Here is a 20,947-nt window from a genome sequence, read left to right as displayed (position 1 = left end):
AATTTTCAGCAAGGCCATTTTCATAGCGTTGCTTAGTGTACACTTTTTTGCACGTATAAATGAAACAATTGCTGTAGTTGGAGCCAAGTGTGAGAGTATGTATCCTGCAGTTTTTATTTTATTATTATGTATATTGTATTACACGTGCAAAGAAACATATTATTTTGTATTCATTTACTCGAAATCTGATGTGTTCATAAATCGAGAGCAAAATTTCCATGTTATCTAATAGTTTCTGCTTCAAATTATTCTACACGTGCATTCGACCGGAGTACCGAAATTTATTTATTTATTTATTCGCATACACAGATAGTGCACCAAGAACAAAAAAAAACACATTTGTCTATGTCAGGATAGTTAAGAAAAAGTCGGCAAACTCATTGTCAGTGGGGCCTGACGCAGTCCTTTTCGTGGCGGAAACGCATCAACATGAGTTAATAAAGTAACGGAAAAATTCTTTTGATATTCCTGTCCCAACAATTCAGTACGCGCTTCCTTCACAAGTAGTTTTCCTATTTTTACGAAGCTGCTCCTAACTTCAGATATTGGATTAAGCATTATATTGAATTGGAGAAAAATCAAGACGTATATATGTAGCACAATCTAATCGCTTCATCCACGTATATCAATGGGCCGAGGTGTTACTGTATAGTTTAGGTCAGTTTTGATTTGTTTTAGAAGGATGCGTTGGTTTCGATCCAAGTATTGGACCGTTACGAGGCTAAAAAAAGAAGACCGAAAAAAGTTACCTAAGAAAATTCCATTCTCAATTCAAGCAGCTCCACTTAATCCGTAGAATGTTCCACAAAGATAAAAGAACTGCGGAGCTGGAGGTGCTTGGATTGAGGATGGAACTTCTGAGTCATTTGCCTACGATTTTTCATTCATACCGTCACCTAAACATCTTTTCTTTGTCTCGGTCGTTTTGGTTATAATTTGCGTTATTGTGTGCGGCAGAAACTGCCCAGAACGGTCGGGGCTAATAACTTTCTCACAGGTTTCACAAAGGAGAACAGGAGTGTGCAGCACTAGCTAGTTGCACAAAGGCTCTACGCGCAAAAGTGGCCACTCCGTACGTGTTCTGTGCCAGCCTGCCGAGATCTACGACCGATCATTATTTACGATGTTGTTGACGTGACTGGACGGAAATTTGGTATTTCTTAGGTTTGTGGTTTGGATTTCATAAAATACATATTGATGGAAGTTAATAATAGCTGACGAATACCTACATTTATGATATGGAACTTTTCCAAACATGTGGGTGTGACTTCTTTTCCACAATAGAAATTTATGTATAATAGGGTCAAAACGACATGAAGCACGTTCGCAACTGCATACGCGGATTCTCTCGAAGCGCTTCGGCGGAGCGCAGCGGCTAGGAGTTTGGTGAAACTTTTGCTGGCACCACCCATCGCTGCTGTTTGCGACGGTCCCACCTCGGTTCCAAGTGCTGCTTTCACCGCGCCGTTTCGAGCGCGCACGCAAATGCACCGTGATTCACGTCGTTTTGACCCGGCTATAGATCCTGGTTTTATGCCGATATGTTGCGAGAGAGCAAGAAAAGATATTATTGTTATTTGGAAGCATTTTCCCACTAGATGATCGTCTTGGTTTTTTGTCTATTTCTCAGAACATTAAATAATTTTGTTTTCTCAAGTTCTTCAAAACTCACGCTGCGTGGTTGCGCTGGTTGCGTCGTGATGGAGCTAAGTCTCATTAACACTATACTCGGGACAAAACGCTCACGTTCCTGCCTGCTACGCTCCACCGAGGCCCCTCGAGAGAAGCTGCGTACGCAATTGCGTACGTGCTTCATGTCGTTTTCACCCTACTTTAAAGGCATCACCCCACGAATCTGAGGTGGTACGGATTTCAGGTGGAGTATTCGTATGCGGAATAGTAGATTATGGAGAGGGGAGTGATTCCGTCAATTTCTTCCTGATTGCCGTAAAAAACGGCCCGGAAGATGAAGCGCGTGCACAAGGCTGGTTCGCTCTAATCGAGCTCGTTGTAGAAAATAGTGCGCCGGAACGCTCAAAGCCGTATCTTTCCGGCCGTTTTCTACGGCAATTAGGAAGAAATGAACAGAATCACACATCTCTCAATAACCTACGATCCCGTATACAAATCCCTTCCACCCCAGATTCGTGGGTGATGCCTTTAAGTGAATGAACTACCAGCTGCGGGATGGAGAATTTGCAGGTGGGTTTATGAGAGCAGACTTCTGAAAGCACTTGTTTCTGTCACCATTAATGTACAACTTGTGTTAATTGATTAATTCCTCTTGAAATACAATAGCATACGTGCCAGGGTCAAAATGGCATGAAGTGCGATGAAGTTGCGTTAGCGGTTTACAAATTTACTTTCTTTGAAAAAAAAAAAACAAACAGTTGAGTATGAGTAAATTTTCGAAAAAAAAAATCAATTTTGTCATTCCTTTCCCTTCTGTTCCCTCTCGATCCGCAAGATTTTCTCGCGCAAAACGCGGTTGAAATGGACAGAAGCGAGTTTCTGTTTTCATAAGAGTAGGTAGTAAATCTGAGCTCTACTGTTGGGAACTGGTTTACGTTAGCTCTGCTTACTCGCTATCTTCTCGCTAAAGAGATAATCCGGTTGTTTTTAAGCAAAATATCTTCAGTGAACGCACATGCACAATCCTAGTGATGTTCAGGAAGTTGAGTGCTGTAGCCACCATTATGGAGTCTAACGTTTTCAGCGCACATAATATCAGGAGTAATGGAAGAACTGGTTTGGTTTAATAGAGTAGAGTGAATGCAAAGTTGTTCCCGTTGTTTTGAGGAAGAATAGTATTTACTTGCTTGAATGGTACTTTGCTTATTCAGAGTATTCGCTTATTTGAGTCCTTATTTATTTTGCTTCATTTTGTAAAATACATGTTTTCAATTGGAACTGGTAAACTCATAATTCACAACTTAGTTCAAAGATATAATCATAGAGGTTTCTCATTTGTTTACTGATGTTATTAAGCTATTTTCTGCCTAGTCCTTACAAATTATGAGCTGCGATGGAAATGATATGCACGATTGACTTCAAGAAAACCAGAAGAAGTTTAGCAAGTTTCTTCTTTCTTTCGAAATTGTATTTATTTGCTTACTTATCTGTTTACTCGCTTAGTATTGTCTATATTGTGACCACGCCTAACTACTCAACAAATCCGCCCCTCCCTGGATGCGTCGAAAACCAATTCGAACGAATCGCGGGGGGTGGGGCGCAACGGTTGCCCATTGCAACAGAAGCCGTCGTAAGAAACATCGTTCCGGGGTCGTCCGTTTACACTGAGAGATGAATGGAATCACCCTCTTCCACAGAATCTACGACCCGGTATAGGGATTATCCGCCTGGAACCCGTACCACCCCAGATTTGTGGGATGATGCCTTTAAAATGCGATATTTGGCATATTGAGGCACATTTGACAGGCTTCTATGTAGCTAACACAGTCTACAGTCAATTGGTCACAGATGTGGAACGGGATCAGAGGGATTTTTTCATTTACTTCTTTGGTTTAGACTATGTCCATTTTTTCCACAACATCTTCTTAACTTTTGCTCGTTTCTTTCGATCAAATAAGCACAACACGTTTCTGGCTACTTTTCTTCTATTGATTCTGTAGGTATAACGAAAATATCTGGTCGCTGTTCTAAACTTGTTTCAACGGCCAATGCTACATAAGAAGTGCGTCAATGACTAATGACGTGTTGCTTGTAATACTATACGTATTCATGGCATCGCGAGAATAGGCTTTCCAGAAAAAAATCCTTCTCTAAGGTGTAGTATTAGTGTACTATAACACCGATGAAGTTGTAATTGTTTGCTTCCTCATTTTACTTTATTCCCTTTCCTTTCGTTCTTGTTCTTTTGAACAAAAATTCAACATGAAAAATGCTAGGTACAAAATTGAAGCATGTTCCAAATAGATCGGATTTTAATACTTCAACTTTTTTTTTTGCCAGCTGCTATAAATCATGCCATACCATTAATCTAACGGTAATTAGTACAAATTATATTACTTATATGAACCAATATATACTGTATTGTAAATGGGCTGTTCTAATCGATCTCTTATTGGAACTTTTTAGGATCTTTCCAGAAAGTGATGTCAAACATCGGCTGCAAATCATTATGATTACGGTTATTCACAGCTTAGTCACTGCACCCTACGCGCACTTTGTTCTATCCCACACCAGTTGTCGAACTTTCTTGATGAGTAAATGTCTGGCTCTTTCAAATTTTCGAAACGAATTTGCCTTATAAGCTATTTAGACAACATTGGCCTGGAGAGCACTCTCAATGAAACGCGCGGTCATCAACACTATGAGAACTTACAGCTTCAATCACTGATCTAATTGTGGAACTAAATGAACTGATAAACAAAGTTTGCCAATGATTCAATCAACAAGTTTTCCCTGCCCGTGAATCTAAATTCCCATGTAGAGTTCTATTTGACTTCAACTATTATACAAAGGTTTATTGGGCGAAAAGAATCGTTTAGTACACACGGATACGCTTGTTGTAAGAATTTCCACCACCTCCGTTGTAGTTTCCAGCACCGCTGCCTCCACCACCGGCTCCACCAGCAGCACCTCCGCCGCCAAAGCCGCCACCAGCACTTCCAGCTCCGCCGAGGCCGCCACCAGTACCTCCAGCTCCGCCAAATCCGCCACCAGCACTTCCAGCTCCGCCGAAGCCACCACCATTACCTCCGGCTCCACCAAAACCGCCACCAGCACCTCCGGCTCCGCCAAAACCGCCACCGCTACCCCCAGTCCTTGGTGGGCACGGGCAGTAAGCTGCATCGGATCCAGGTGAACCGTTACTTCCTGCCTGCCCAGGGCCTCCAGGTCCTCCGGGTGCTCCAGGGTTTCCAGCCGGTCCTGCTGGTCCCGCTGGTCCAGGTGCTCCACCGCCTGTGCTGCTTCCGTCTTGACCTGGTGTTCCAGGTGGTCCTTGTGGTCCTGCAGGTCCAGCTGGACCAGGGGAGCCGAATGAGCGGGTTCCTTGAAAATAAAATGTTGTTATAAAGTAAAGTATTCGTGTAAAGTAAGATTTGCTGGATGGTTTAAGGAATACATTACCTGGTGCTCCAGGTTGTCCATCCTGTCCAGGTGCGCCAGGATTTCCATTTGATCCTGGTGGTCCAGGTGGCCCAACGGGTCCGGGCGCACCTGAAAATGTATGGTTTTCGCAAAGGTAGTTTTGTGTAGCATTGGTGCCTCAAGCGATATTAGCGGACGTACCGGCACCGCCACCTTGTCCGTCTTGTCCTGGATTTCCGCTTGGGCCTGCTGGACCTGGAGGACCATCGGCTCCAGGTGGGCCAGGAGGTCCCGCTGGACATGTGATACAACCTCCGCCATGTGATCCAGAGTCAGCTTGACCAGCGCTACCAGGCTGACCGGGTTGTCCAGGTATACCATCTTCTCCTGGGGATCCTGCTTGTCCAGGTGGTCCTAAATGAAGCAAGTTCACCGTACAGCTACCTATGAGTTAGCTAGCATTAGTGTCAATGAATAAGTAGCGTCTTACCTGGTGGACCACGAGGGCATGAAGCAGCTCGAGCTGCGCATTGACAGCCACCACCGCCTCCTCCACCAAATCCACCACTTCCACCGCTTGTGTATCCTCCTCCTCCAGTTGCGTATGCTCCACCTCTCCTGACACGGATGATGGAATCAAAGAAGACGCTCTGCTTCCGTGGCTGCTCACTTTTAGCACTCATCATTGTTTTCCAAGCATCGTCAGCATAACTCTTAAATTACGTTGGAGTAATTTCTACGAGCTGAGCGTAGAAATTCCTGATTATATTGAAAAGTAAACCTTGAACTGATCAAGATCCTCTTCGACTTTCGTGCGGAATTCGCCGATTTCGTCGACAATGTCGAGGACGATGAGGAAAGTTGTCCCTAGTAGAATCCCTGTGCATATAAATGTTCCCAAGATGCTGTAGTACGTTACAGCACTCATCTGAAATAAGGGGATGTTGTCGGGATCTATTTGGCAAAATCTCAGGAAGTACAAACCAAACGCGACCAACTGAGATGACACATGCGAAGGTGACTGGAATAAACACTACGGTCAGAGCACGAGCGAAACCTGTTCCGCGACGTTTTTTTCCAATTAGAGGTCGTGTTTAAAGTGCGCTGGCATTCTCCAGTACTGATAAACAGTGCGTTTGTAATGTTTCGGACATCAAGGGTTTTTTCTTTTAGTTCTATTTGGTGTGAGATCAATGCGGTAAATCTCTGCATTGTTAGGATCTTGCTGAAGAGATCACCTTTTGCTTACATTTTCTTACCGAATGCTTTGTGTCCTAAATATTTGTGGCTATGTATCAGGAATGTGCATGAATAAATTTCTGGAACTCAGAGAATGGATGGGCAAAAATTGCAGCAAGACACGGGGTGATACAATTAATGCAGTACTAAAATTCTGCATAATTCTTGAATATATATCATAAATTTATGTTTTTGCAGGACTTGTCGGTCAGTATAATGTATTTGAAAAGTGAAAAGACAGATCTCAATCATTCTACGATTAACGAATGAAGAAAAGTATTAGGTTCAATGAAGATGATTTCTGAGAAGACTGTTGTTCATAGATCTACATGCAGATTAACATACTACGACAATATGTCCGTTATACATAAATTGGAAAACCTCCATTTCCAATGAAAATCAAATTGTCGGGTCTTCTTTAAAATTCACAAGTTTTTCTTCTCAGAAAATTGGAGTTTTGGTATGCGATTAGAATGTGTCTCATGCATTGAACGATGACCGATCGATTTAAAAATGCAGAACTCAAAAGTCTGTAAAGATGTGGAAAGAGCAACAACTAAAAATGCAGTTAGTAACCATTGAAAATGACGACATGCTATGATCTTGTGTTCGAATGTTAGCCGCGGTGTTTATATAGTTGATCAGGGCTGGTTTACGACTGTTTACCAGTTTTGGTTTTCGTAGCAGGGACATCTCCCTCTCCTTCCCTAACAGCTCTCAGCGCATAATCGCAGCACACAAAGAGGTATAACATTTTAGTTTTCTTGAGACGGGTTCTTCCTGAGTCCCTAAATGTTGTGAGATCGGTTGAAGAGAGGTCAAAACAGAGCACACCTCGGCATTGGTTTGGCATTGAAAAAGTAATCGCTGAAAAACTCTATCAAATGTGTCTCTACTTTTGCATCGAGAAATGATATCTACGTGTTAGATCCGAGGATTTTTCATTTGGATTTTGTTTTGCGTAATTCTCTCTTCAATAATCTTTTTTGTGTTTTTTTTTATGTGAAGCGGCTGAAGAGGTAATCTCCAGTCTTCTGCCTCAGCTGTTGGTTCTTTTAGCTTCTTAGTGTCCGTATAGCCTAATAACTTCTTTAAATGAGAACAGACAAAGGTTTGTTAAACTTGGTGTAAATATCCGTGAATGAGAGTTTACTTTCATACAAAATTAGTCGCACCGTGGAACTTAAAAATTTTCCTCACATTTCTCTCGAAAACACGAAGTTCTTGAATTTTTGGGGGAATTATTTCACCCCCGGACGCGTCTAGACGTTAGAACTTCGTGTGTACCACTTCGTTTTGTGGCAACGTTGGCCACTGAAAGGTGGGAAAATGACGAAATAATGAAAAGGGAACTGAAGACCGAAACTTATGGATACTCTTGTAGCTAAATGCGAAGTTTGAGACGTTGCTACTCATGACTTCTCCTTATCTTCGTCTTTTTCAACCTTTGCTTGAAGTGTTCGTTTGACCTCTATCGCTTGATTGATTAATAGAAATGCTGTCGTGATATATCTGTTGCATCGCATAGCCAATGACCGGTTCTGGATGACACCGATGTCAATGTTCGCAACCGAACGTAACCTGATTAGCTATACTCGTATGGTAACACAGAAACAGCCATTTGTCACTGAATGCCTGTTTTAAGCCCTGTAGTCGCGTGGATAGGATTTACCAAGTCACACTGCATCCACAGACAGACGTACAATGCGTGAGAACACAAAGCAAAATTCAGTGTTTCCAGAAAGCCACCATTGAAGGTCAGCTAACCTTTTTCATAGGATAGCAAAGTCATTTCCTACATTTCCCGTTCATGAAACAGGAACGAAACTTGCTACGCCTTTTTTCTAATGTTTATAATGTAGGATAGGTGGCTTATCAAGGGTGCAAAGGGACATTCCTTCTTTAAAAAAAAAAAACTTACAAGTGGCAAATAGTAGAAGACCCAGCTTCTAATCAATAGGACAATCAATCACGAATAAAACTGCTTTTTTGGGGGAAAAAGCGCAGAACTAAATACTAAATTAAAAACTTAGTGAATGATAAAATCAGTTACTCAGGGGATTGGAAAGCGGATTTCTTCACCAACATTTTCCAAAGTTCAATTCTCAAATGAGGGAAAAGAAGAAACTTAAACAGCCTCAGGGAGCTGTTTAAGGTAAGAACCGAACCACTTGGACGCATTCTACAAGTTCACAAGCATTGCTTTGAATTGGTTATTGTTATCGGAAATTTCGTGTTTAGCTCCAGCTTGATAAACAGGCTATTATTTTTGGTGAGTAGCTATGATGGCTTTCTCATCTTAAAGTTTATTAATAAATTAAAGCAATGTATTATGTCAATTGTCTCAATTTAAGCTCATCTCTTCACAATCAGTTGAATCCCACGGCTTCCGTCAAGGTCTATTGGAATCGCATGGTCGAGTTTCTGTCATGTACGTCCCTACCACATGTTCATAATCGCGTTCTTTATCGTACTCGTATCTAAAAAAGAAGCGAATAAAGCAGAAAAATCTACTGGGAGTTCTGCGATGAACGCCGTTCGGACCATATAGCTAAAAGCAATTTCTCCTTAGCTCCCACATCATGCAGGCCTGGAATGGATTTTTCAGTCGTAGTGTGGGTATGTTGTTTGTGAGCTTCCCATCTGCGTCCAATTCCACAATTTGTCCCTTGTATTTCCCGTGTTTGTGCTTCGCGCCCATAGTACGCAAAATCTCACGCCAGATACGGTCTGTCTGAACGCCTTCGATTTAAAATGGCCGCAAAAACATCAAATATCCTTCAAATGTAGTCCATTTCGAACTATTCACAAAAACTCATGGAAATGAGGGGACCTTCAACCGTTTATCCTCGTAATGACATTTCTTCATCAAATCTTCGTCCACAAATAATGAAGCAAGCAGTGAACTGAACAGATAACGAAATTTCTTTTGCCTCTAAGCACACGTTAAAATAGATGTTTATATGTTTGGTCACAATTTTTCTTTGCTAGAGACTACATTTACACTCGATGCTATCAGCTCTCAATAGGCGCGTATTTGTAAAAATTGCACTTAAAAAAAACAAACTAAGAAGATACTTATTTGACTTTCAAAAAACGTCCTCTTCATGTTGGTCTTCAATAATCTGCGTATGTGTTCATAAGTATTTCATCTTAATCCCTCTTTATTTCGTGTTTTAACCCTTTAATTCGTATTATAATCCGTATATTTAATTAGTTTGTTTCCGGCCTCACTCACGAATATAAAAAATGAATCAGTCGGAGAAATACAACAACGATTTCTTTCTTCTAAATGGTTTCTTACAAAAAGTAATGTCTTTTTTCTCTTCCACTCTGTCACCCAAATGCGTGCTATACAGTGATCAATACTTGTTGCGAGTAGAATTTTCCACCAGTTCCTTTTCGGGCGCACAAGGATCTCGATAGCACTTTCGCTACTAACGAATCGCCTCTATCTACAGCCTGAAAAACAGGGCCACGGAGACTCGGTCAGTTTAGGTCAAAAGGAAGAAGGAAAATAAGACGATGATTGATTTCCCGGAACCCTTAGTCACACAATTTTAGACGGTGCCTTCTGCAGAATCGATTGATGACACTCGACTGCACTGACCCAAACTTTGCTCTTGGTGCGAATCGATCGAATACTTCTTTTGGAAAACACGGTCACTCAAAAACCCGATCTTCTGATTCCTAATGTGTACTCGTCACTCAGACAGTGTCAACGCCTTCGAAAATTTCTGGACGCTGTTTGCGAAAAAAGATGAGATATGGAAATGGAAGAAGCGCAAGAAAATGCAAAATCCTGCCAAAGCGCAAACTTCTCCGTCTGTCTGACCGACTCGAATTCCCCTGGCCATTCAAAAATCCGAGAATCATAAACACGGGGTAAACGTACGGTGCACCAAAATTGCACTACACGATAGTGAATGGGTTCAATCTCGTGTGCGAGTGATTTTCCCGCCCTGTTTCGCCCTGTAGGTCTATTTTGCATTTTCTGTTGAGTCGAACGACATAGATTCGTTGAAGATCCGAGCGTTTCTACCTTACTTTCTGTTGAGGAGGTGACTCAGGGGTCGTCACCTTTTCTTTTATATCATATCGATCGACTTCATCGATCTGAACTTGAGCTCCTAACTTTTATCGGCGGGTAATTGAAGCAGCCATTGCACAGCCTACTAAGGTGCAGCTTACGTTGAAACTTCCTACCTGTATAATCGTATCCCTTTCGAAGTGAAAGGTTCTTGATCGAACAGTGCGTTTAGTTTAGGCATCCATTTCTTATGTTCAGGCAGTTTCCCCTCATCGAAAGGGATCTCGTAGCCAAACTTCCGTACTAGATAGCAGTGAGCTGAAGCAACGCTTCGGTGAATTACTGCGTAACCAGTTGAGTGGATAGCTATTGAGCTCGGAAGAAAAAAACGATGCTAGGATTCCTCAAGTTCATTACATAGCAAAAACTGGAAGAAGGTCATCAGGAAAAGTTAAAGCTCGGTGGGTTTGATCAACACTCGCCACTACTGGGGAAATCCCAACACTACCGTTCATACCTTCACGTTTCTGCAATTGCATGTTTTCCTCGCATTTACTCCATTCCTCCCAACGTAACTCCACCGCCAAGTTCATATCGATATCATCCTTGAACTCTTTTCTGAACGCGAATTTTAGAAACGGACCTAACACGAATTCTGGAAGACTCTCACCGGCAATAGTCCAGTGTACAGTCCTTTCCACCATAGATTTTGGTATACTGAAAAATTTTCATATTTACATTTCAATTGCCTTCCTAAATGTTTTTCTGTAACAAAAGTTGTGTGAACTTAAATCAGTCTTCTTTAATTCGTACGTAATTAGCGTTGCAGAATTCGTTGTCCTTATTTCGTTTGCATTGTTTTGGCGCTTCATGACGAACATTTGGGACGAAATGGTAGCGCCAATTGAAATTTGCTCGAATCAGTTTTCGATCAACTTCCTCGAAACATCCATCGGCTAAATTTTACAAAATTCATTTGCATGAGAGAAACGTAGACCGTGATTTTAAATATTGCAAAGACTTTGGAAACTGGTTTGTTTGAGATTCTGATTATTCAGGGAAATTATTTCAGGTCAATAAGATATTCACTATTTTACTTCATCGCTTCTCTCTTGCGACTATGAGATTCAGTTTTTCGAAAAAAAAAGGCGCATACAGTCCCTACACTTACGTGGTTCACCAATGGTGTTTTAAGTGAAATCTCTAATCTCAATAGAAACCATGGATGACTGTTAGCTGTAAGTTAAGCGATACTCTTCAACTGTTTCTCCTGATTTTCTGGGAATTAATTTTTGTTATTCCCGAATTTTCCGGACATTTTTGCTTAAATTACCATTTTGTAAATTCCGGAAGTGTATACAACTACGAAAAAGCTTTAATCTGTCGTTTATTTTTGTCCTCTTACTTCTTCAATTTATGCTGCCATTGCAAAAGAAACAGTAACTGCGAAATTGTGGTGCTATGCAGTCACTGACACCTATGTACCCTTTTTCGAACAACTGGGACCCTCGTTAGATCGGAGCAGCGCAAAGGTAAAGTGCGTAGAAAGTGCTTGCGTTGCTGCAGATGCGCCGCGTTCTCTTGAACGCACATAAGTACCGGAGATTATGTGTTAACTAAGCATTTATTAGCATTCATTTAGTTTTGTTTGGAATTTCATTCACCTTTTCAACGTACGTGTTCATCCTCTGACTACCTGCGTACTCTTCAATATTTTGGATATTTTTGAAATATACATATATTATATTTTTTACATTCAATATTTTCAGAAGACCTTCTTCGCCAAACAACTCCCTTATAGTTGTAACTTAAAAAGCATCACCCTACTAATCTGAGGTGGTGCGGGTTTCAGATGGGTTATGCCTATACGCGGTCGTAGATTGTGGGGAAGAGGGTGATTCCGTCCATTTCTCCTACCTGCCGTAAAAAACGACCCGGAAGATGCGGCGTGTGCACAAGGCTGGCGCGCTCCAATCGAACTCGTTGTAGAAAATAGCGCCCCGGAATGGTCGAAGCCGCATCTTCCGAGCCGCTTTTTTATGGCAATTAGGAAGAATAAGACGGAATCACCCTCTTTCCTATAATCTACGACTCTGTATAGGCGTAACCCAGCTGAAATCCGCACCACCCCAGATTTGAGGGTGATGCCTTTAATTACGGACCGAGCACATTCGCCATTTCTGACATTCGCACCGGTGGTGTCATTGCCATCACTACATAGAAAATTGAGGTATATGCACGGGACTGGCCATCGTAGCAAAAATACACACCTTGTGACGCAGGGCTAGCCTAAATTAAAAGATCTTAGTGTTGATTGGATCTTATTTACCCGCAGAGATCACTGGATTGGTCAGTAATTTCTAGCCCATTTTCAAGAATTATTTTATATTCTTCTTTCACTTTGTTCAAAATAAAAAATGAATTGAATCAGATTAAGTAAAATAAAAAGCCAAAGTAAATAAAGTGAAAATAATATATGTTCGATAAATTGGTATCAGATCTGTCTGGGAGGACACAAATACTGAATTGATGATCGGCCTGCCCCCTCAAGTCATTGTATAGGCCAGTTATACGTTTGTGAACGATTGCGAATTGCAGTAAGACGCGTTGGCACACCCCAAGTGGATCAATACGACGGTGACTTTATCCTTTTTTTATTTATCGCTATCCACAACATCAACTCAGTGAGTGGCTAAAACCTCGACGGTCTGTTTTAAGAAAGAGAAAGGCTACGAGGCGAAGAATACGGAAAATTAACGTGATATTGGGATTGTTGAAATATTTGAGCGCATCCCATTTCTATCTGTGTTATTTCAAAAGAGCCGGAGGCAAGTGATGGTCAAAGGACTGGATGAGATCCAGAATTTACTGCGAGCAGGTGACGATCGCGCAACCCGGACTCTCTCGGAGGTTCCTAGAGAGTCTCACATGTGCAATCTCTCATTTTTACGCAGAAGGGGGAGATTGATGGGACTTTTCCGATTTTCGAATACAGGGTCGAAAAGCTTTTGAAACTGTTGCACAGTACGCCGCATGCGAGTTTCACAGGACAGCCACCGCTTGTTACGGTTTGGTCCTAGTATCTCCTGCTAAGAAAAGCAGCAAATGGAATCACTGCCGAAACTGTCCTCGACTCGAAAGTGTCATTGACTTTCTTGGCAGCATTTCATGAAGTGGGTTACATGACGGTGTCTGTGCAAGAGGATAACTCGATTGTGCTGTTGATCCACTGCGGACCTCAAATAGGATATATAGGAGGAGGAGTCAGGTACTTGATGACAACCAAAGCCTTGCGTCCCTCTCACAGTCATCATCATCATTATCGGGTTTTCGTAGAAGTACCTTGCGGATATTCAATGACTCCTATAAACTTCTCCGCTTTTATATGCCTTTAAGAGTGAGTTAAAATATCACATTCTTTGTTTTTCAAACATTCCTTGAAACAAACTATAGAAAACTAAAAAAAATTCTAACCTCAACAAGAAACTATTGACCAATCCATAAGCTAGAAATATAAGATTCAATAATGGCTTGAAATGCGATACAGTGCATGAGCTTTAGGCTGACTGTACTAAGCGTTAATTGTGAAACTCGAACTCGAATTATGCTTAGCTTTCCATTCCTTTGAATGTAAATAGGCTTCTTCTTAGGGAGATTTACTCTGACACCATTTTGGTCTTTCACCTCTGGCATCCAGTCAGTAATTTCCGACTCAGTATCCTCATTAGAGCTGGAAAGGCGCCATTTTTCTGTTAGATACCTCAGAATCTATGTTGACCTCACCTGAAAATACCTTCGGTATTCTTTATCCTTGACCAGTACTTCGAGGCGAATCGTGCGGTTCGCTAGAAGAGACAGAGGCTATAGAAATGATTATGGAAGTCATAGAAAATGACAATGAATATTAAAAATAATGAAAGAAATGACAGAATATTAAAAATGAAATAAAATGGACTAGATTAGAATTATGTTCGTCCTTATCCATTATCTTGAGTTGTTTGATAATATATCGCGTGGCCGAACAAAATTTCTGATTTTTTTTTTGTGGCAGAGGGATGTTCTACTAGAGTATTTTGATGTTTAAAACTGCTCATAGGTTCATAGGCTTATATGGTCAAATCCTCTTCAAATATTTGCAAACTATCTCTTGGTGCCTTTTCAACCTTGCCTATTCTTCCTGCCCATAGTTGGGTCAAAACGACACGAGGCACGGTGCAGTTGCGTCAGCGTGTGCGCTCGAAGCGGCGGGATGGAGAAAGCGGTTGGAATCGAGGTGGGAGCAATGTGAACTGTAGTGGTGAGTGGTGTTAGCAATTCTCGCCCACCGACGTTAGCGCTACTTTCCACCGCCGCATCGCTTTGAGCGCAGCCTCTTACGCAACAACACCGAGCTTCAAGTTTGTTTGACCCGACTATATAAGACTGTTTTTCTGTTTTTATTTCTTCAAGTTAATTGGCGATGTATCCTGTCTGAGACCTGTGCTGCAATAACATATCGTTTTGGAATCTGGATTTGTTCGAAGGTTTGGAAGCCCGGGTTCACGCTCAACATAAATGATACAAGTCACGTGCAGAACTTGATATCAAGTTTTGACTTGGAAAAAGTGGATGCGTTCAAAAATTTCCAATTTTTGGGAACCAACTTTCTCTCATTCAGCATGAAAGTTAAGTAAATCTACGCATTGGATTCAGCAAGCAATGAAGTTACATAGAAAGAAAACCGGCAACTTACTTTTGGATTTTCTACGAACTTGAGAATATTTGTAGCCTTTCCCCATATCTTCATCCTACCATTGAAAACGAATGCTAATTCGCACATAAGGCATGGAAGGGCCACTTGGTCACCCGGCCAAAAGTAGACAGGTATAATCTACGAAACGTAATTCTGCGCATAATATCATAAAGACGTTGCCAATTATTGGCAAGAAGTGGACTTACATTCACAAGAACGCATAAAGCCGTCACCGATATGAGCACTCATAGAGAAGACTAATTGTTGATTATTTAAGTCAGATTACTGATAGTTATCGATCGGTCGACCGTGTAAAGTTGTTGAAATTGTGCCATTAATATGCGTAGGGTTTCGCAATGCAAGCAAGAAAATCTCCTTATCATCTACCAAATTTTTCATGTAGGCTTATGGAGCAGTTCAGAGAGAGAGAGTTTTTCATCCGACAAAATATCTAGAACCTTTCTGTTCCGCCCTGAATAGCAAGTCGCCCTGTTTAAGTGCTCCAATAAATATTCATTCAAATCGGTGAACTTATACCGTAATGGAATGCAAAGATTGGGCAAGTTTCCGCCAGGAGCGAACCAAAGATGTTTCAAGGAGCTAATCAAAAGCAAACTTCTATATTCCGTTCTCCGTAACGGTCCTGGCCCTTTCCGAAACTGATGGAACCAGAAGAACTATACGGGATGCACACACCTTCAATGGATTTTCCTCATCGCACTCATTTGTATATGTGCTTAGAGACCACTCATATTCCAGGTATTGTTTTATAGGCCTCGGTAGGTTGTTTGTTTCCCAGTCTGTAGGCGGAACGAGGGGCACTGGATAGTTTTCCCACTCTGGAGGTTTTGGTCTGACCTGAATAGATTTTTGATCTTCCAAGAAAAAAGACCAGGAGGAGTTAGAAATGAGTAGGTGGTCATTTACCTGGAATGAATAACCTATCAGGAAGTAAACACCAACCAACCACATTCTGGAAAATCATCGGCTAGACTGATTATCTTCCCTATTCCCCTACGCGTAGCAAGTCAAGTTCGTGGTAAGAAAGACTTTGCCACACTTCGCATAGCATGCACATAGAGGCAGTCGGTAAATTCACAACGGTTATAACCATAAGCGCTTGCACATCTCATTTCATCAGCTGACTCGTTTGTCACTGGTTGATTCGAATTCTTGTGTCGGTGGAGAACCTCGTAACCAAGAAAGTTTATGGTTTTGAAGACGTATGGTCGTGATTCGGACCTGTAACTGCTGCGAAGCGAAGAGTTCCCTCCGGATAGCCCTGCGGCGAAAGTACTGGTGCTTGGTTATTGTGGCTCATCGTCACTTAAAGGAATAGATATAGGGGCCGCGTATACGAGTCTGATTGCTACCTGCACGTGGTGGCCCTGCTTTAACTAAATGCAATCAGGCGTTCGAGTGTACGCATTGGGAACGTACGAGCTATATAACCTGCACCGTTATATGGCGAAGGCTTCCCATACATTGCAAAAAGGTGCTGTCGTCCAACACACTGCCAAAGACCACAACCTGAAAGGTCAACTGCCTGAAGGGAGCATGGAATCTTTTGCAACAACCATTCGTTTCGTCACGCTGAACTGCCGAACACTATCGAGTGAACTCCAACAAGCCGCTCTCTTCAGACTTCTGCGATATCTCTGTGTGCCTTTTGCTGCACTGCAGGAAACACGCATGAGAGATCGACCCGTCATCAGCATCGAAAATTACACCAAATACTGCGGCGATGCTGATGAGAACAAAGTAGGTGGCTGCGCGATAGCTGTGAGGAACGATTACAAGAACCTGGTGGAGGAATTTGGCTCAACGTCGTCTAGATGCGCCTTTCTACGACTGCGGGATCGCAGAGGACGTAAGCTCTGGATCGTAAGTGCTCACACACCTACGGAAACCGCTGAGGACAACAGTAAGGACGCCTTCTATGATGAACTCAATGCGTTGATGTCTAAAATACCAAGCCAGCAGGTGGTCATTGTCGGAATCGACGCAAATGCGAAGATGGGACTCGAACAGCAATCCGATGTGCTGCGAAAATGGTATTATCCAGCGGAGCGCACGTCGGACAACGGTAACCGTCTGGTCGACTTGTGCGAACAGACGGGCCTCATCATCGCGTCCACGTTTAAGAGGAATCATCGACGCCATCAGCTCACGTGGCAGGGGGTCAACCCTTTTAACGCTTGAAGAGCAGCGCAAGCGGAAGGACTCTTAAGCTTCAGCCCGACTGTGTTCTGGCGAGGAACATTCCTCAGTCAGATATCCGAAAATCTAGAGCTGTTTGGGACGTCGCGTTCGACTCAGACCACCGTCCAGTTCTTCTCAGCTTCAAGATACGGTTCCACAAGAGAAACCGAGGAGTTCCTCTCCATCCGAAAATCGACATGGCAGGTCTGAAAGACGATGAATGCAGAACAGGATTCCGCCAACGTGTGTCTATTCATGTTGGAGTACGGACCAGAAAGAAGCTTAGCGATGCGGATTCCTTCACAAAGTGCATCCAGGACGCTGCAAGGGAAACGCTCCCGGTTCTATTGCTGCGGAAGAAGTTTGCCTTTGCATCTGCGGAAACAAAATCCACATACAATTCTGTATGTGTCGTGCGCAGCGCTGGTGACTTCAACCAGGAAAAGCGTCTTAGAAGGAAGCTGTGTCGTCAACTGCAACAAGACCGCGATAACGAGTGGACGTCAAGAGCGATGGAGTTCGAGAAGGCGTGGGAGGACAGGAACCCGCGGAAAGCCTATGCTCTACTAGAACAGTATAGCGACAAAATGAAAAGATGTTCCCCTGTCCTCAACACTGCCAATGGGGTAGTTGTCTGTGAAGCAACCCTTCCAGTTTGGAAGGAACACTTCAAGACCTTGCTGAACCGGCTAGCACCGTCAGCCCCTGAACTCGAACACGTTCATAGACCGACATACGCAGTTAACGAGAAGCCACCGACCGTGTCGGAGTTCCTGGTCTGTATTCAAAAAATGAAGAATGGAAAATCTGGCGGAGACAACAGGATTAGCGCAGAAATGCTAAAATATCTTCCTCCGTCTGGGGACTCGTGAGATGACAAAGATCATCCGTTCAATATGGATAGACGAAACGTGGATTCGTGGAGACACGCTATCATAATTCTCCTCTACAAGAAGTTATCCGTCACGGACCCAAGGAATTATCGAGGAATCTCTTTGCTGTGTGTTATTTACAAGGTATTGGAGCGCATTATCCTGGACCGACTCATTAAACGTCGCGAACAAACAACGCGCGACGAGCAAGCTGGCTTTCGTCCTGGCGTCTACGATTGACCAGGTGTTCATGGTCAGGAGAGTGATCGAAATCTGGCAGCGGTATTCGAAACCAATGCAACTAGCGTTTCTGGACTTTGAAGCCGCGTTCGACTCTCCTCACCGAGGCCGTCTTCTCAACGCGCTCCGCGCCGATGGAGTACCAGGAAAGTTCGTTCGCTTGCTTGATGACATGAATCAACGAACAACTGCTGCAGCTCGAACACCAACCGGATGTACAACACCGTACGTTTGAAGTGGTAACTGGAGTAAGACAAGGGGCAGAGCCAGGAAATTTCCTGTTCAATTTCGCAATCGACGACATTATGCGAGGAATAGTCGACCAGTGTCCTGCCGACATTATCTTAGCACCATCAGGGTGCCCCTTGACTGACCTCGAGTACGCCGACGATGTTGTTATATTCGCGGAAAGCACTACGAAACTTCAACATGTTGTCAACCTTGTATCGAAGCTAGCAGCAGCCTATGGACTACGCCTACGCCCTGATAAATGCAAGCAGATGTGGATCTCTTCGAGACCACGAACCGGAATCAGGGTGGACGGACAACCGATAGAACTCGTCGATGAGTTCTTTTACCTAGGCTGTACGCTGAAGAACAATGGCAGCTACGAGAGAGATGTTCAGCAAAGTTGCGCTAAGGCCACTTCTGCATTTAACTCCTTAACGAAATGCCTGTGGTCGACCCCCATCACCAACGAAGTCAAGCTGCGAGTCTACCTATCCGCAATTCGCTCCATCATGATGTACGGATCGGAGACTTGGGCAGCGCCATCAACGGTTATGGAGAGGCTTGACTGCACGGAACGAAAGCTGCTTAGACAGCTACTTGGCTACTTTTGGCCTAGGGTATGTCACAATGAAGATCTTTACGCAGATATTGATGTGGTATACCGGCGGATGACACGTGGAAGACATCAACATCTTGCACAGCCATCGAAATTGGCTAAAGTAAATCGTCTTCGCTTCTTTGGTCATATATTAAGGAGACCGGCAGATCGCCTTGTTTAACGAGTTCTGAGGAGTTCGTCGGGTTCGAGCTGGAAGAAGCCACCTGGCCGAAAAAAGTTCTGGACGGAGGCGGTGAAAGAGGACCTGAGGACACTCGGCGTGGATAGACAGTTCAGGCGAGACGTAAGGTTTCGCAGAATATGGAATAGCGACGAATGGATTGATTCTGTGCAAGCTCTCGCAGATCGAGAAGAATCGAAGATTCTTCTCGATCTGCGAGAGATCGAGAAGGTTGGGCAGAGCTGTGTTCAAGGACGGCACACCTCGGCGAAGATGCGGGTAATCGTGTCAGGCGATGACATCAGCCCGCCGATTAAGTGTCAAGTAAGTAAGTCATATCCTTCATCCAAGTCGTCGAACGCAATGATTTATAGTAGTCCAGCAACCATGAATTTATCGAACTTTTGCATGGATTCTTGGACTTTCCAACAATGCAATATTTTAGGTGTATGCTTAGGAGAATAAAAAAAGAACAGAGAAAAACACTTGCTCGTTCCAAATTCCAGTAAAGTTAAAAGTTTCTGGCGTTAATCATTCCGCTTGGGATGCGCCCGCACGTTCACTTCAATTCAGAATCGTTTGAGGTTTACGAACGTGTATCTGGCCTATACAATGACTTGCGGTGGCTAGCCGATGTGTCAAGTCAGTGTTGTTGAATTGAGCAAAAATTGAGTCTCGGTGCTCAACAAAATCATATCAGTCCTCCAATATCAATTTTAGAAAATTAGGTTAGATTAGAATAATTAAAGGAATCACCCCACCAATCTGGAGTGGTACGGATTTCCGGTGGAGTACTCGTATGCGGGGTCGTAGATTGTGGGGAGGAAGGTGACTCCGTTCATTTCTTCCTAATTGCGTAGAAAACGGGCCAGAAGATACGGCTTCGAGCGTTCCCGCGCCGTGTGCGGCGCCGCATCTTCCGTGCCGTTTTTACGGCAATTAGGAAAAAATGAACGGAACCACAACCCTCTCTGTAATCTACTATCCCGTATACGAATACTTCACCTGAAAGCAGCGCCACCTCTGATTCGTGGTATGCTGCCTTTAAATTAGAAAAGGACTTAGTGCTAGGGTAGTTGGGTGGGACCACTCTGCCCTGTGCTCGCATAGACGTGCTGTATTTCTACAGCGCGCAAAATGACAATACAGCAGAAAATTCGTCTTAAGTGACAAATGGCTTGCCCGTCTGAAAAGCGTTTGAGAAGGCGATAGTTCATCAATCGACAGATCATTACTGGAAATGAATAGTCAAGTCAGTCGTGGTGCTAAGGTCTAAGCATCGGTTTTAGTTGATCCACGGCATGTAGGGTAACGTTTTTTCAGAAAAAAAAGAAGACAGAGCTGGGACTATACTCGGGTCAAAACGACATGAATCACGAGTGTAGTTGCGGTGTATTTGAGTACGCCCTCGAAACGGCGCAATGGAGGGAGCAGTTGGAAGCGAGTTGGGACCGTCGCAAACTGCAACGATGGGTAGCGCCAGCAAGGGTTCCATTGGGCTCGTCACCGAAGCGACTCGAGAGAAGCCGTGTACGCAATTCCTTGCGTGTTTCATGTCGTTACTACT

General features: G+C 43.2%; 5 protein-coding genes across 9 annotated transcripts; 3 read left to right on the top strand and 2 right to left on the bottom strand.

Annotated features, from left to right (window-relative positions):
- Nucleotides 1–4,507: 4,507 nt before the first annotated feature.
- RB195_005468 (uncharacterized protein) lies at nucleotides 4,508–6,066 on the bottom strand (the record flags this gene model as incomplete). 2 transcript variants are annotated; one of them, XM_064177988.1, is made up of 7 exons in its annotated part: nucleotides 4,508–4,659; nucleotides 4,720–5,016; nucleotides 5,095–5,184; nucleotides 5,257–5,469; nucleotides 5,546–5,768; nucleotides 5,837–5,983; nucleotides 6,040–6,066. In XM_064177988.1, the coding sequence occupies 7 exons, from the start codon at nucleotides 6,064–6,066 to the stop codon at nucleotides 4,508–4,510; spliced, it is 1,149 nt and encodes a 382-aa protein (XP_064035081.1). The 2 variants fall into 2 exon arrangements, with proteins under 2 accessions (XP_064035081.1, XP_064035080.1); XM_064177987.1 differs by having other exon boundaries at nucleotides 4,508–5,016.
- A 2,620-nt stretch (nucleotides 6,067–8,686) lies between these two features.
- RB195_005467 (uncharacterized protein) lies at nucleotides 8,687–16,028 on the bottom strand (the record flags this gene model as incomplete). Of its 2 annotated transcripts, XM_064177986.1 has the most annotated exons (13): nucleotides 8,687–8,774; nucleotides 8,874–9,028; nucleotides 9,128–9,200; nucleotides 10,501–10,642; nucleotides 10,842–10,942; nucleotides 10,995–11,041; nucleotides 11,138–11,280; nucleotides 12,487–12,613; nucleotides 13,922–14,054; nucleotides 14,108–14,169; nucleotides 15,057–15,194; nucleotides 15,753–15,914; nucleotides 15,984–16,028. In XM_064177986.1, the coding sequence occupies 13 exons, from the start codon at nucleotides 16,026–16,028 to the stop codon at nucleotides 8,687–8,689; spliced, it is 1,416 nt and encodes a 471-aa protein (XP_064035078.1). The 2 variants fall into 2 exon arrangements, with proteins under 2 accessions (XP_064035078.1, XP_064035079.1); XM_064177985.1 differs by lacking the exon at nucleotides 15,057–15,194.
- Nucleotides 16,029–16,457: 429 nt separating this feature from the next.
- On the top strand, nucleotides 16,458–18,130 carry RB195_005466 (uncharacterized protein; the record flags this gene model as incomplete). Of its 3 annotated transcripts, XM_064177984.1 has the most annotated exons (2): nucleotides 16,458–17,237; nucleotides 17,294–18,130. In XM_064177984.1, 2 exons carry the CDS (start codon nucleotides 16,458–16,460, stop codon nucleotides 18,128–18,130), a joined length of 1,617 nt encoding a protein of 538 aa, XP_064035075.1. The 3 variants fall into 3 exon arrangements, with proteins under 3 accessions (XP_064035075.1, XP_064035077.1, XP_064035076.1); XM_064177983.1 differs by lacking the exon at nucleotides 17,294–18,130 and having other exon boundaries at nucleotides 16,458–17,258; XM_064177982.1 differs by lacking the exon at nucleotides 16,458–17,237 and having other exon boundaries at nucleotides 17,456–18,130.
- A 250-nt stretch (nucleotides 18,131–18,380) lies between these two features.
- RB195_005465 (uncharacterized protein) lies at nucleotides 18,381–18,605 on the top strand (the record flags this gene model as incomplete). Its single annotated transcript, XM_064177981.1, has 1 exon — nucleotides 18,381–18,605. The coding sequence occupies one exon, from the start codon at nucleotides 18,381–18,383 to the stop codon at nucleotides 18,603–18,605; it is 225 nt and encodes a 74-aa protein (XP_064035074.1).
- A 70-nt stretch (nucleotides 18,606–18,675) lies between these two features.
- RB195_005464 (uncharacterized protein) lies at nucleotides 18,676–19,380 on the top strand (the record flags this gene model as incomplete). Its single annotated transcript, XM_064177980.1, has 1 exon — nucleotides 18,676–19,380. The coding sequence occupies one exon, from the start codon at nucleotides 18,676–18,678 to the stop codon at nucleotides 19,378–19,380; it is 705 nt and encodes a 234-aa protein (XP_064035073.1).
- Nucleotides 19,381–20,947: the final 1,567 nt, after the last annotated feature.

This window comes from Necator americanus, chromosome I (assembly GCF_031761385.1).
Source record: "Necator americanus strain Aroian chromosome I, whole genome shotgun sequence".
Classification (NCBI taxonomy): Eukaryota; Metazoa; Nematoda; class Chromadorea; order Rhabditida; family Ancylostomatidae; genus Necator; species Necator americanus.
Note: the sequence above shows the minus strand (reverse complement) of the source record. Positions and strands in the feature narration are given on the sequence as shown.